Here is a 12,726-nt window from a genome sequence, read left to right as displayed (position 1 = left end):
GGCCCGCCTCCTCGGGATTCCCCCGCCCAGCCCTCCATGGTAGAGCCTCCATGGCCAGAGGCAGTCTACCTACCAGGGATGGCCTCTGAACAAGGGCGGCAGGCGGCTGAGCTGCCACTGCTTTCACCCACTGCTAAGTGGCCACGAGGACGCTCCGTTCAGGAGAGAGGAAAAGCCGGCAGCCCTTTGAAGCTCAGCCCCTGCGGCCTTCACAACCAGCCCGGCACACACACACACCCCCCCACACCCAGGGGCTGGAAAGAAGCGGCTCAAGGGCTGCTGAGCTGCACCTCCAAAGGGGACACAATCCTGCACCCCTAAACTCACCCTTGTTGCAGTGACTCTGGGCAAAGCCTTCTCTCTCTCTTGCCCCAAGTTACTGAATCGGGTCCCGGCCCTGTGCTGCTTGTTTTTAATGCCTCTGTGATAACACCCACAATCAGCCCATTCCCTGCCTGGTGGGAAGGAAAGTAGGCCTTGGCCCAGAGACCTTCGGGTAGCGAGGGCAGCCTGTTAAGTTAAAGAAAAATAAATAAACCAAGGCACAGGAGCCTCAGGATAGAGAAAACAGGTCCACTCGTAAATATGAGGAAAAGCTACTCAAAACCTTGTAGCCCCCCTGCCTCCCTCTGGAGTTTTCCAGACATTAACCTTGCCCTCTTTGTCACTGGATCCCCTTCAGCTGGTGTCCTCTCCCAGTGCAGACAAAAAGAAAAAAGAAAAAAGATTGCTGGAAGCCACCCACTCCATCCTTACTTAAGGAGAAGACCTCACAATCCCATCCTATGGGGAACTAAGTACAAACACCTGCAGTGAAAGGGCCAACACGATGGACAGCATGAGGCTGTTAATCTGCTTGTCATTACAGCTGACACAGAAGTGTCTTGTCTTTGATACACATTTATAAAAAGGTGCCTGTGATTTCCCCACCCCCCTCAGGAAGACCATCAAGAGTTTCAGGTGCAGGGACCATCCACTTTCTGGTTCTGACCAGGCTTTTTGCATAATAAATAAAAGCTGTCAACAAAAGCAAAAAAAGGTGATAGCAATGAAGAAAGGTGATCTTTTTCCTTATCAGTTTCAAGTTTACTACAGAACAGAAATGGGACACTAAGAGTCATCTCTTTGTCTGCTTTTACAGAACTGTCAGATTATAACTTTGGAAGCAAAAAAATCTGCCCTTTTAAAAAAATATGTAAACTATCAAAAACCCCAATGTAACAGTTTGCGGGTTGTGAAACAGTCATTTTCTTGCCTGTTTAGGCAAAAGCCTACAAAATATTTTACTTAAGGCAGAGACAGAAAGAACACACAAATTCAACGTAGTAGCCCATACAACGTTGCAGTCTGAATCCGAGGAGTCTTTTTAACGGATGGGCCGGTAAGGAAAGGCCATTCCTGGTAGGAATGTCTGTACGGGGTGGGTAGGGAGAGCTGGGTGCGCTGGCATTGCCGGGTGTGCTGTGTGGGTGGGATATCCCAAAGGCGGGGTATGGATGGGAGGATAAAATCCTGGTGGCAACGCAGCATGGGTGGGCTGCTGGACCGGACCTGAGATCACCAGCTGTAGCAGGCTGCCAGGAGAAAGACAGACACACACACACACAAAGAGAGAGAGAGAGAGAGATTCAGCTGAATACAAGATGGTTTCGGTTAAAAAAAAACCTTTGCCATCATTGGTTACAAAAGACGACCCCTCCCTATGACACCGGCTACATAAGCAGCTAAAGATGGACACCATTTCAGGCAGGAAGAGTAAATACAAGCACATGCCCACAGTGGGAAGGTGTGGCAATCAGAAGGAAGCACACTGATGCGTTTGGCTTCCCAGCTGGATGGCATTCCATCTTGGCGGACGATGTCACCCACTTCAGCTGGAGGAAGGGATGCCAAGGAGATCCCCTTCACCCTAAAGGCAGAGACTGGAGCTTGGCTGCATCCATGCCCTGATTTGGACACTGGTTTGGACTTCTTCCCATTTGAAACAGAGAGCGCCGACTTACTTGTTGTGTGGTAATCTGGAGCACACGGTCCTGAGATCCTCTGAAAGGAAAGATGGGATCCAATGAGGTTGAGAAAACAAGAAGCCAAGCAGGCCATCATGATTCCTGAGCTGGTCGTGTGGAAGGGAAGATCATGGAAGCTGGTGGAGCTTGCAGGCAGACACCCCAGCCAACTCTCTTGACCCCTCCCTCCCTCCCTAGGGAGTCCACCTTCAGCCCAGGAACCAGGACTTCAGCCCAAAGGGGAGGCTGCTAAGCTCACCGACTGAGCTGACTCGGCTCCTTTGCACAACCCGGGGAGGGGGTTGGGCCAATGGTCTCAAATGAACAAATCCGGATCGGACCAAAAGCCTCTTTAGCCCAACGTGCCTCTCACCCAGTGGGCAACTGGCTGCCATGGGAGATGCAGAGACACAGGATGGCAGCAGCCACACCCTCCATCTCACGTTCCCCACCAGCCCATATGGTGAGGTGTACGGCTGCAGATGCTGGAGGTGGCTGGCTTTCTCCACCATGAATTTATTCCGTCTTCTTTTAAGGCCACCCGAGTTGGCAACCACAGCTGTATCTAGTGGCAGTGAGTCCCACAGTTTACCTAAGTGCTGAGTGAAAAAATATGTCTTTTTCTCAGTCTGGGATCTCCCATTCTGCAACCTTTTCTGCTTTGACTCCTTGATTTCTCAACTTGATCAGGAGATAGGAAGGGACTCTCTCTAAATGAAAGCACCCCCCCCCACCCACACACCTGTAAGGATCAATGTTGCTGCGACTGCCAGCAGAAAAGACAACCTGAACCCCATTCAGACAAGGTGATCTGGCGTGGCCAAAGGCACCTTCCTCTGTCCTGCTTTGTGCCCCCCCCCCCGGTCAGATCTGCAAGCTTTTCCCCCACCTTCCTCTATTCTCCCGGGAAGCAAAATGCCTCCTTCCAGATGTTGTTGGACTACAGCTCCCATCAGTACTGGCTAGCAGCGACATTGGCAGAAGATTCTGGGAGTTGTAGTCTAACAGGATGCGCAGGGCCCCCACACCGCTCCCATCCGCCAGACGCACCGCGTTCTTCCTGCCTCCCCTCCTGACCTACCTCTGGTCCACAGCAGGGCCCCCGAGGCCATGGCCACGTGCAAGGCCTGCGCCAGCCGGTCCAGCGCCAGCTCAATCTCTTTGGCGGCATGGAGGGGGTTGAGCTCGTCCGAGAGTCTGCTGATTTCCTCCACCAGGGAAACCATGTGGTCCAAGGGGATCAGCCCCAGCCGCCCGTAGAGGTTCTTCTCCGTCAGGTGGCCCTGCAGCAGCATCAGAACCTGCAGGACGCTGAGGTGCAGCTTGGAGTACCAGAGGTGGCCGTCCTTCTCCCGGCCGGCCAGCGAGTCGTCGGGGATTTTGCCGTTGAGGCTGAGGCCGTTCGAGACGGGAGGCTTCCTCCGCTTGTAAGCCAGCGGGGCCTTCACGCACCAGCGGATCAGGCCACTGAGCGGGGTGAGCTCCAAAAATCCAATCGGCTGGCTGGCCGCAATCGGGGTGTTCAGGAAGGTGATGAGGATCAAACGGGGGTCCTCGAAGATCCATGAGACAATCATCTCCAGCAAGTCTGGTGGGGGGATGAGGTCATCTGAGGAAGAAAGGGAAACCCAGCAGTGAAGACCCTCGGTGGCTCCAGCCTCGGGAAACAGGGTCCTTCAGAGGCACCGGACGCTTGCAGCTGCTCCTTCCGGGAATCCTATTTTCCCAGGTCACATATCAGTCACATATATTGGCACAGAAAGAGCAGGGCCTCCCAGCAGAGACACAGAGATCTCGTGTACGCCTCTCCCCTGCACGCAGGAAGGACTGTGGCTCAGAGACCCCAACTCATTGAGAGTGAAGGGCAGAATACCCCAGAGCACAAAAAGCGACTTTGTTGGATTGCAGCTTCCAGATGTGCAGCTGCCAGCGTCTAACGCTGCTAAAGACAAAACAAAAGTGTTTTTAATTCCTCCCCCCCCCCCCAAAATCACTGATCTAAACATCAGCAGAGACGGGGCTAGTCTAGTTCTTTTCTAGGGGAATTTCACAGTGAAGGGGCCACTGCAGGGAAGGCTGCTTTTTGTGTTCTCACCCATCCAAACTCTTTAGATGTTGGGGTGAAAAAAAAACCAACCTTCCTTGTGAAATTCCTGAGATGGTGTGAGGACCCCTTGAGAGCATCTCCCCAAGAGGAGGGTGCGCACGCAACAGAGCTCCGAGGCCTGGCGATTACCTGACGAGAGATCATACAGCATGGTGACGGCCGTGATGAACTGGCAGCAGAAACGAGGGCTGGCGTTGAAGATCTGCTTCAGCCTCTGGATGCAGCCGGGCAGCAGGCTGCAGTAATCATCCACCAGCGCCTGGGCCAGCCTCACGCAGTATACCGCCGGCGTCCGCTGAAATGGACACAAGAGGCAGCCACGGTGACCCTCTGGAGGGACACGCCCCCCATGGAAGGTCTCAGAGCTTGCAGGAGGAGCTGAGGCACTGAATCCCTCCTCCTCCCCCCCCCCCACCGAGAGCATGGCATCCCAGAAGGGTGGCTCGGCCCGGCCCACCGCCTGGATGCCAAAGCGCTCCGGAAACCATCACCCTGGGCTCCCCGGTGAGGAAGGGCGCCTCGGCTGGCACGGTAAGCCTCACCTGCAACCACGAAGCCGCGCATTCCAAGACGGGGACCCGGCAGATGGCCACCGCCATGGAGACCAGCTTCCCCAGCAAGGCCATCCGGCTGTCGTCCACCTTATTCCCTTGGGGGCTGAAGAGGGAGGAGAAGATGATCTGCCGGACGGAGTCCTTGCTTTGCTCCTGGAAGTAGTTGCACAAGATGTCCAGCCATTGCAGCTCCTGCAGCGAGTTGAGTCTCTGGCAGCAGGAAGGGAGCAAAAATGAGGGCTTGCTTGCAGGGTGTTCCCCTGCGTTGCCCCGGGGTGGGGGGGGGGGGAGTGGGTGAGGGTGGCTGTTTCCTGGGATGGGGAAACCAGCCCTCCTCCTCTCTTCAGGCTGAGGCCTCGGCCCCAGGGCAGGAACCTCCGAACCCCTCTACCCCCAGAACCGGCCACGCTGGTGCTCAGTCCCTGAAGGGGAGCCGGACCAGCCTTGCTCTTCTTTGCAAAACTGGGGGGCCAGCATGAGAGGGCCAGCCAGTCTTCCACTTTTTTGCGGGGGGGGGGAGGGAAAGAGAGAGAGAGTTTGCAGCTGTCCATGCCGGGCCCGGATTCGGCCCCTCTCCCTCCCAGCGGAGCCCTGCCCTGGGAGGGGGGGGATGAACGGGGGGGGGCGCGCGGAGATGCCCTACTTTGGGCGGGGGGCTGCGCTCCTTGGGGGCCTGGAAGACGAACTCCTCGACCAGCTCGAGGGGGCCCTTGTCCACCAGCGGGAGGGGGACGCTCTGGAGCTGGCTGCCGAAGTAGATGTCCAGGTGGTAGAGGACCTCCTTGGCGGCGCTCAGCGCGTCCCGCCGGAGCAGCGAGTGCCGGATGTCGCTCATGGTTCCCCAGGGCCCTGCAGAGGAGGAGGAGGAGGAGGAGGAGGAAGAAGAAGAAGGGGGGGGCGGAGGCCCTCAGCAGGAGGAAGGAGACCCCCTGCCCGCCTCCCCCGGCAAGAGGGAGCCTCCCGGCCCGTCTATTTCCACCACCCCCCACGGTCGGGCCCCCATTCACACGGGCCGGGGGCTCCGAGAGCCGCGCACGTGGGATCCCGCCTCCCGCCCCCCCACCCAAACCCCCAACTCCCGCGCCAACCGCCCCCTCCCCGCTGACCCCGCGCGGTGCCTCCTTCCAAAGCAGGTCCCGCTCCGGCAGCCCTCCTCCTCGGATCTCGCGGCGCCACGCATTCACACGTGCCAAGCGCTCGACACGCGTCCTGCACGCGCGGACACCCCCCCTCGGCCACGCCGCAGCCCCTCCCCCTCCGACGCCAACGCACGCAGCCTCAGGATTAAGGGGGGGGTGGGGTGGGTGGGGGGGACGGCCCGAGGTCCCGATCCCGCTCCCGGCCTGCCTGCGCTCCGCAAACCTGCTCCCGGACCTGCTCGCGCCTTGACGGTTCTCCCGCGCCCTGAGACGCGACGGCGGCCCCCGAGGGCCAAAAAGGGCCGGGCGGCGGCGGCAGCTGCGTATCGCCCCCTGCCGGCCGCCCCGCGCGTTGCAGAAGGGGCGTGGCTGCCGAGGACCCGCCTTCAGGGGCGGAGCTTCGTGGGGTTTCCCCCCAACTGGCTCGTTCCGCAGCTCCGCCGCCGCCTCCCTCCCCGAAAGGGGACGTTTCCCAGGCTTCGCCTCTGAGCATGTGCCGAGTGCCTTTCCACCCACCGCGCCGCCTGTTCTCTCTCACTGCTTCGTGGCACTCGCGAGGGCAGAAAGGGACCCAGGAGAGGACATGAATGCAATGCAGGGAGACCCCCCCCCCCGTCGACTGTCCTTCCCGCGGACCGGCCACCGAGCAGCCCCCGCTGGGACCGTGTCCCCCCCTTCCCGTGGCTGGACCCCCGGCGTTGGCGCCCTCCGAGCCCGGGATAGAAAGAACATCGGTTGACAGACATGTTCACAAAGGGGCCTGGACCGAAAGGCATGCGTGCGTGTGGGCGCCCGCGGAGGGGGGGGGGGGACGGCCACGAGCCCCCAGGGGACCCTTGGCCACCAAAACCCTCTCGGGGCCATTCCTGGAGCCCCCTCGCGCGATGCCTCCGCCTTCCCTGCCACGTCCCGCCAGCCTGGCTGAGAAGCTCAACAGATGGGCTCCAAGGCCAGGAAAGCCGAGGGCTGCACGATAAAGGAGCGCCGATAAGACGGGGGCTGCTCCCCCCACCCCACCCTGTGGGTCTCGCTGAGGACAAGGAGAAAGGAAAAAACACCCACCCACACTTGGGCTGGACCCAGAACCTGGCCCGCAGGCAGCCGGCCGCGGTGGCTGGCCCCTGGAGGTCTTGTCCGCCCAGGGTCCCCCGGGAAGACCCTCGGGGTCATGGGGGAGCCCCAGAGGAGCCCCAAGGGGATGGGGACGACAGCCAAGGCCGTTCGGGTCCAAGGTTCTGCTCCAACCGGGTCTCTGGGAAGGCCAGAAGGCCCGCCGCTGCCCACTCCGGCCGGCCTTCCCCAGCCACTGGCCTGTGGGGGGGGGCATCCTTCCTCCTCAGAGACCCAAAGCGATGAATAGCCATCCCGGCTAGGAGCCGTGGAGGGCTCGGATCTCCAGGAAAGGTACCAAGACTCCTCTGAAAGTGGTCGGGCTTGGCAGCCATCACTTCATCCGGTGGCTGTAGGTTCCGCAGCTTAACCCTGCACTTTGCAAAATTCCAAAGCAATTTGCCTACCATTTCTGTGGTGTTTCTGCCCATCAGGAAATGAGTGCTGGAAAAGAGTGGCCACCAAAACTCCGGAGGGCCTCCTGGCTTCTCTTAAGGAAGGGACCTGGGAATCGCTCTCCCGGTCTCTTAATCCAAACCATGTGCTTCTGCTTCAAATGCCTCCAGAATGGCCCTGGAGCACCTACAGAGTGCCAAGATAATGACCCTTGTACTCCCATCATAAAGGCAAGTTTGGCGTGATCTGCGAAGTGTTTTGAGAAAGAGGAGACCCAGGCTGTCTTCGAACAAGGGCGAAGAGGGACAGGAGGGGGTTTCCGGATTTCCCGGACATAACGTTTCCCAGCTCCTCTGAACATTGGCACATCAAGGCACTGGACCCCTTTTGGATTGTGCATGTCCGTTGAAGCTTGCTTCGCAAAGAGAGGAAAGAGCATTACCTTCCCCCCCAAAAAAAAAATCGGAAGTGGCCATCGCGCCATCCATGTGGCCGCCATTGCTCAGTCCCGTATGGGTCAGGCCCAATTCCAGAGAGGAATCACCACCAGATCATAGGAAGGCTGGGAGTGTGAGTGGTGGGATGGGGGGGGGTCTAGATGATGAGGCTACAAGCCAGACTCTGCTCCATGCCTCCCAAGGAGTGGCCTGCCGTGCCCGGCAGCAGGTGCCAAGCAAAGCCTGTTAGCCCTTCAGCTGAAGGAGAGGGCCGTGTTCTTTTCCTGGCAACCGACGGTGGAGGCAGCCACCCTCCCTTTTGGCTGAGGGGGGGGGTGCCTGGGAGAAAAACCAGCTGCCCTAGCAGACGGTCACAGACTCCTGGAGACTCCTTACCTGCACCAGGTAAGAACAGCGGCTGGAGACTTGAGGTGAGAGCGACCGGGATTCTGGCTTGGAAGAGGTGACGGTAGGAGGCAAAAAGAGGCCGGCTGGAGAGCCAAATCATCAGCAAGCTTTTAAGGACCGAGTCCACTTTCTCAGGCCCATCAACAATATTGCAGAAAAATTATAAACAAGAGACCTTTAAAAAATCCATGGGAGAAGTCTAGGCTAGGTCTGCTTCTTAGCATCAGCTCCAACGCTAGCTACAAGCTGCCCTTTCTGGGATGTCCGTGTGGTTTCAAGATTCACGCCTGGTAGCGTTCAGTTGGAATTTTCCAGCCAGCTCTTCAGCCAAAGAGCTGCACTTTTATTACTAGTGGCCCTAATAAAGTTAGTACAGCTAAGTGGCCCTGAGCTAGGAAAGTCCTCCTCCTGGGTGATGGGGGGGGGGGGCGGAGGCTGGGGAGTCTATTTCTAAAGCAGTGTTTTGGAGAGGGGTGAAGTTTTCTGTGGCTATCGACCACATGTCATCTGCTGTGTCTCTGCTTTTCTCTCCGCGTGCAGGTGAAGAGCAATGAGGCTGGCGCTGGTGGCGTTCCTGGGTGCCTTTTGCACCCTGCAGGCCACCTTCTCCTTAAGGATCGGGGCCTTCAACATCCAGACCTTCGGGGACAGCAAGCTCTCCAATGAGACCATCACAGACTTCATTGTCCGTGTGAGTCGGCTGGGTCTTCTCCTGGTGGCTAGCAACAGCTCATCCCGTGGACCTTCTGATCTACAGATGGACCTACTTCTACCCTTCCTTGCACATTTCCCAAATATTTTGCATTTCCTCCTCCAAATGCTTCTGTGCTCCTTGGGGGCTTTCCAGAGAGCCATGAGATTTGCCACTGGAAGAATAATGACTAGCGTGGCTGTTGGCCAAGGTTAGGGGGGTGGGCTCCTCGGGTGTTCTTGTCCCTCTCTGTACCCCCCCCCTTTGCGAACCTTCTGGCTTTGCCCAAAAATCGCTGCCACCAAGAGCCTTGCAGCTGAAAAATGTCATTGGGTAGAAGATGTTGCGGGCTGCAGGCCACGGAATACACCTGAGAAGTGGGCGGATGTCCACGAAATTTCATCCCAGTGGTTAAAACAGTCGATCCCTTGAGATACCCCCCTCCCCAAAGGGTCCTGGCTTTCCCTCGGGGCCACGTCCTGCCTGCCTTCCGTGCGCTGACCTACCGGCCTCCACGCTTTGCCCTGCCTCTTCAGATTGTGTCCGCCTACGACCTCACTCTGATCCAGGAGGTCCGAGATGCTGACCTGAGTGCCGTTAAGAAGCTGATGAACCGACTCAACGGGTGTGTTTCCGAGGAGGTGTTAGTAGGGAGGGGCCTTGTCTTATCGGGGGGGGGGGGAAACAGGACCCAACCCAGGCAGAGCAGGCAAGGCAGACCCCCATTGCCCAGGCAACGGGGCCACAGCTTTCGGCCACGTTCTCTCCCTCCCCTGGGAGAAAACCCAAGGGATTGTGACCCCCCCCCAAGGAAGCACCCTCTGGCTGCCCTGGGGAGGAGAGAGGCTGCAGCCCCCCCCCCCCGGTGGGGCAGGATCCCTGCATGGGGACCCCTGGATCCCCCCCCCCGGGCAATGTGCTCCTAGTATCGGTTTCCTCCCCCAGGGCCTCCCCTCATCCCTTCAGCTACGTGGTCAGCAAGCCTTTGGGGCGCAGCAGCTACAAGGAGCAGTACCTCTTCGTCTTCAGGTGGGGGCGCCACGCCGAGCCCCGGGCGGGCGGGTGGGCGGGCGGTAGGGGGGTTCCAAGGTGGGGGGAGCAGAACATCCCGGGGGGGAGGGGTTAGAGAAGCTCCTCTGGAGGGAGGGCTGATGGGATCACAGCATCCCCGGGGGCGGGCAGGGGGGGGAAGCGGGAAGGTTTCTTTAAGGGGGACGACTGGGGATCTCCCCAGCTCTCCTGGCCGGCTGACCGGGCGGACAGATGGTGCTGTTGGCTGCAACCTGGGGGGGGGGGGAGGGATGGGGGGGGGTCAGGCTGCGCCTCCCTCCCCTGCTTCTTCCTCTCTCTCCGCCCAGGGAGGACCTGCTCGCCTTTCTGGACAGCTACTACTACGAGGACGGCTGCGAGCCCTGCGGGAACGACACCTTCAGCAGGGAGCCCTTCGTCGTCAAATTTGCAGCCCCGCAAACAGGTGTGGGGGGGAGCGCCCCCCCTTCGTGCCTTCCCTCGCCTGGAGGGGGGGGCAAGGGCCCCATGCTTTCCTCCCCCCTCCCAGGGAGAGCCGCCCGAGGGCTTCCGACGGAGGTCTTGGTCCCCTCCCCGCCTGGCTTCCCCCGCCCGTCGGCAGCCTTCCCTTGGGGACGGGGGGGGGGATTTTGGAAGTCGGCTGGCTCGCCCGCGAGGAGGGGGAGGGGGAGGAGGAGGAGGGGGCTCGGGCCAGGGGGCTGCGGTGCTTTCGGCCGGCTGGCACCTCGCCCTTCGCCCTCGCAAGCCAGGGTGAGCCTCAGGAGCGGGGTGGGGGTGGCACCGGGGAACCCCCGGCCTCTTGGGTTGTGCGGGGCAGCCTTGCCGGGGCGGGGGCTGGGGGGGTGTCTCCCGGGGCTGAGCGACCCCCTTTCTCTCCCGGGCTCAGCCGTGGGCCAGCTGGTGCTGGTGCCCCTGCACGCCGCCCCCGGAGAGGCGCCCGCCGAGATCGACGCCCTCTTCGACGTCTACCTGGACGTGAGGGAGCGCTGGGGCGCCCAGGTAGCTCCCCTCGACCCGCCGGGGGGGGAGGGCGGGGGGTGACGGTGCGGGTCCTGGGTTCGAGTCTCCGGTTGCCCGCCCCTTCTCGCCTCCTCCCGGCAGGACGTGCTCCTCCTGGGGGACTTCAACGCCGACTGCTCCTTCGTGCTGCCTGAGGACTGGCCCCACATCCGCCTCCGCACCAGCCCCCTCTTCCAGTGGCTCATCCCGGACACGGCCGACACCACCGCCGGCAGAACCCACTGCGCCTACGACCGGTGAGGCGCCGGGAGCGGGGGGGGGGGGGGAGGGAGATCGATCCGGGCCGGGGGAGGGGGCGAGCCACCTTGCGCACGGGGGGGGGAAATCTCCGGCTCCCACCCGCAACTCCGCCAGCGTCACCGTCTTCAGGGCGCCACAAGACTCGGGGGGGGGGCTTTCGTTCCAAGAGGCGTGGGGCGCCCGGAAGGCAACGCGAGTGCTTGCTTCGGGGGGGGGGGGGTTCACAGGTGCATGCCTAACACCCCCCCTCCCCGCACGCGCCTAACCCCTGCTCCGCTTTCTCCACCTTGCACGCTTCCACTGTGGGGGGCCGGGAGTCCAGGCCCTCCTTCTCCCGGGGGCACAGCCGAAGCCCCTCCTTCTCAACCCACACCCCCCTCCCCTTCCCGTGTTGCAGGATCGTGGCCACCGGAGCCAGGCTGCAGGGGGGGATCCTGCCCGGGTCGGCCCAGGTGAACAACTTCCAGCAAAGATTCAGCTTGAGCTACAAGGACGTGAGCCGCAGTTTGGATCTTTGGGGGCGGTGTTGTTCCTTATTTTAGACTACAACCCCCAGAATCCCCAGGAGCAGCAGGGCCATGGGCTCCATCCTGCAGGCAAAGGATGGACTCCAAGGGGCAGGGCATGTCCATCATTTCTGTCCCATCCTTGGGACCGCTGCCCACCCCCCCCTCTGCCCCTGCCCTGCAGAAAGGAGAGGGTTCCCCCCCCTTCCACTTCCCCTCCCTGGAGGAGGAAATGCTTCTTCCTCCTTCCAGACTTCTGGAAGAGGAACCTTTCCCTGAGGCCCACACCCCCAGTTGACCCCCCCCCAGGGAAAAAAGAAATACGAGGGAGGTCAGCTCAGACAGGTGGCGTCGCCCAGAGCCCCCCCCCTTCTGGCTCAGGGGTGCTGGGAACCCGCCTTGCCTTTTAGCCTGAACTTGACAGGCGGTCTCCCAGGGGGCGGACCTTTGGGGTGGGGGCAAAGGTCAGCACTTGGAACCACAAAGCCTGGGGTGGACTCGCAGGAACCCCAACACTGGAGCCGCTGGCTCCCCCCCCCCCGGCCTCCATCCAGGAGACGGGCTGTTCCACGGATCCCGAAGGCTGACCCATCGGCAGGGCTGTGGTGGTCCCTCACGCTGCCCTTTTCTTCCAGGCCTTGGCCATCAGTGACCACTACCCCGTGGAAGTGACCCTGAGGTCCACCTAAGGAGGTCCCTCCCTGTTCTCCGCCCGGTCCGGCAGGGGCCCTTCGGCATCTCACCGACAGCGGCTGCGCGGACCTCCTCCCATCCTCTTGCTCTACAAAAACTTCCCTTCCCACTGAGAGAGAGAGAGAGAGAGAGAGAGAGAGAGAGGATTCAGAGGTCCTCCTTTCATTGAGAGAAGTTCCTTTCCTTCCTGCGATTTCTGGGGAAGCAGGAAAGCAGCCTCTGCCACCTTACCTGACTTAAAACCAACTCTGAGGAGCCCTTTGTTGTGTGACCTAAAAAAAAAATAAAAATAAAGCCAAAGGTGATTCATTCTGTTCTCGTGTTTCTCCTGCTGGGATGCAGCACGAGATGAACCAGAAGTGAGACCCTGGCTCATCCCAGCTCTTGCCC

At 60.3% G+C, this 12,726-nt stretch overlaps 2 protein-coding genes across 5 annotated transcripts; one reads left to right on the top strand and one right to left on the bottom strand.

Annotated features, from left to right (window-relative positions):
* Window positions 1–1,064: 1,064 nt before the first annotated feature.
* INTS15 (integrator complex subunit 15) lies at window positions 1,065–6,167 on the bottom strand. 4 transcript variants are annotated; one of them, XM_072982457.2, is made up of 7 exons: window positions 6,042–6,167; window positions 5,311–5,516; window positions 4,656–4,877; window positions 4,243–4,408; window positions 3,088–3,615; window positions 2,004–2,043; window positions 1,065–1,574 (listed from the first exon to the last, which is right to left on the bottom strand). In XM_072982457.2, the coding sequence occupies exons 2-7, from the start codon at window positions 5,500–5,502 to the stop codon at window positions 1,367–1,369; spliced, it is 1,356 nt and encodes a 451-aa protein (XP_072838558.2). In that variant the 5' UTR covers window positions 5,503–5,516; window positions 6,042–6,167; the 3' UTR covers window positions 1,065–1,366. The 4 variants fall into 4 exon arrangements, with proteins under 4 accessions (XP_072838558.2, XP_072838559.2, XP_078237471.1 ...); XM_072982458.2 differs by having other exon boundaries at window positions 6,030–6,129; XM_078381345.1 differs by having other exon boundaries at window positions 6,015–6,099.
* A 51-nt stretch (window positions 6,168–6,218) lies between these two features.
* Window positions 6,219–12,641, top strand: LOC110089130 (deoxyribonuclease-1). The gene is made up of 9 exons (XM_072982463.2): window positions 6,219–8,154; window positions 8,698–8,848; window positions 9,385–9,473; window positions 9,794–9,877; window positions 10,207–10,322; window positions 10,764–10,876; window positions 10,979–11,133; window positions 11,535–11,631; window positions 12,279–12,641. Exons 2-9 carry the CDS (start codon window positions 8,708–8,710, stop codon window positions 12,330–12,332), a joined length of 849 nt encoding a protein of 282 aa, XP_072838564.2. The 5' UTR covers window positions 6,219–8,154; window positions 8,698–8,707; the 3' UTR covers window positions 12,333–12,641.
* The last annotated feature ends 85 nt before the right edge of the window (window positions 12,642–12,726 follow it).

Source organism: Pogona vitticeps, chromosome 13 (genome assembly GCF_051106095.1).
Source record: "Pogona vitticeps strain Pit_001003342236 chromosome 13, PviZW2.1, whole genome shotgun sequence".
NCBI lineage: Eukaryota > Metazoa > Chordata > Lepidosauria > Squamata > Agamidae > Pogona > Pogona vitticeps.
Note: the sequence above shows the minus strand (reverse complement) of the source record. Positions and strands in the feature narration are given on the sequence as shown.

Bases quoted from the DNA above. Each gene is read 5' to 3' on its own strand.
- INTS15 (XM_072982457.2), bottom strand. From the start codon at position 5,502: ATGAGCGACATCCGGCACTCGCTGCTCCGGCGGGACGCGCTGAGCGCC. The intron at 4,878-5,310 runs GTAGGGCATCTC...TCCTGCTGCCAG, and splicing joins AGCGCAGCCCCCCGCCCAAA to AGACTCAACTCGCTGCAGGA. The intron at 4,409-4,655 runs GTGAGGCTTACC...TGTCCATTTCAG, and splicing joins GCGCGGCTTCGTGGTTGCAG to CGGACGCCGGCGGTATACTG.
- LOC110089130 (XM_072982463.2), top strand. From the start codon at position 8,708: ATGAGGCTGGCGCTGGTGGCGTTCCTGGGTGCCTTTTGCACCCTGCAG. The intron at 8,849-9,384 runs GTGAGTCGGCTG...CTGCCTCTTCAG, and splicing joins TCACAGACTTCATTGTCCGT to ATTGTGTCCGCCTACGACCT. The intron at 9,474-9,793 runs GTGTGTTTCCGA...TTCCTCCCCCAG, and splicing joins CTGATGAACCGACTCAACGG to GGCCTCCCCTCATCCCTTCA.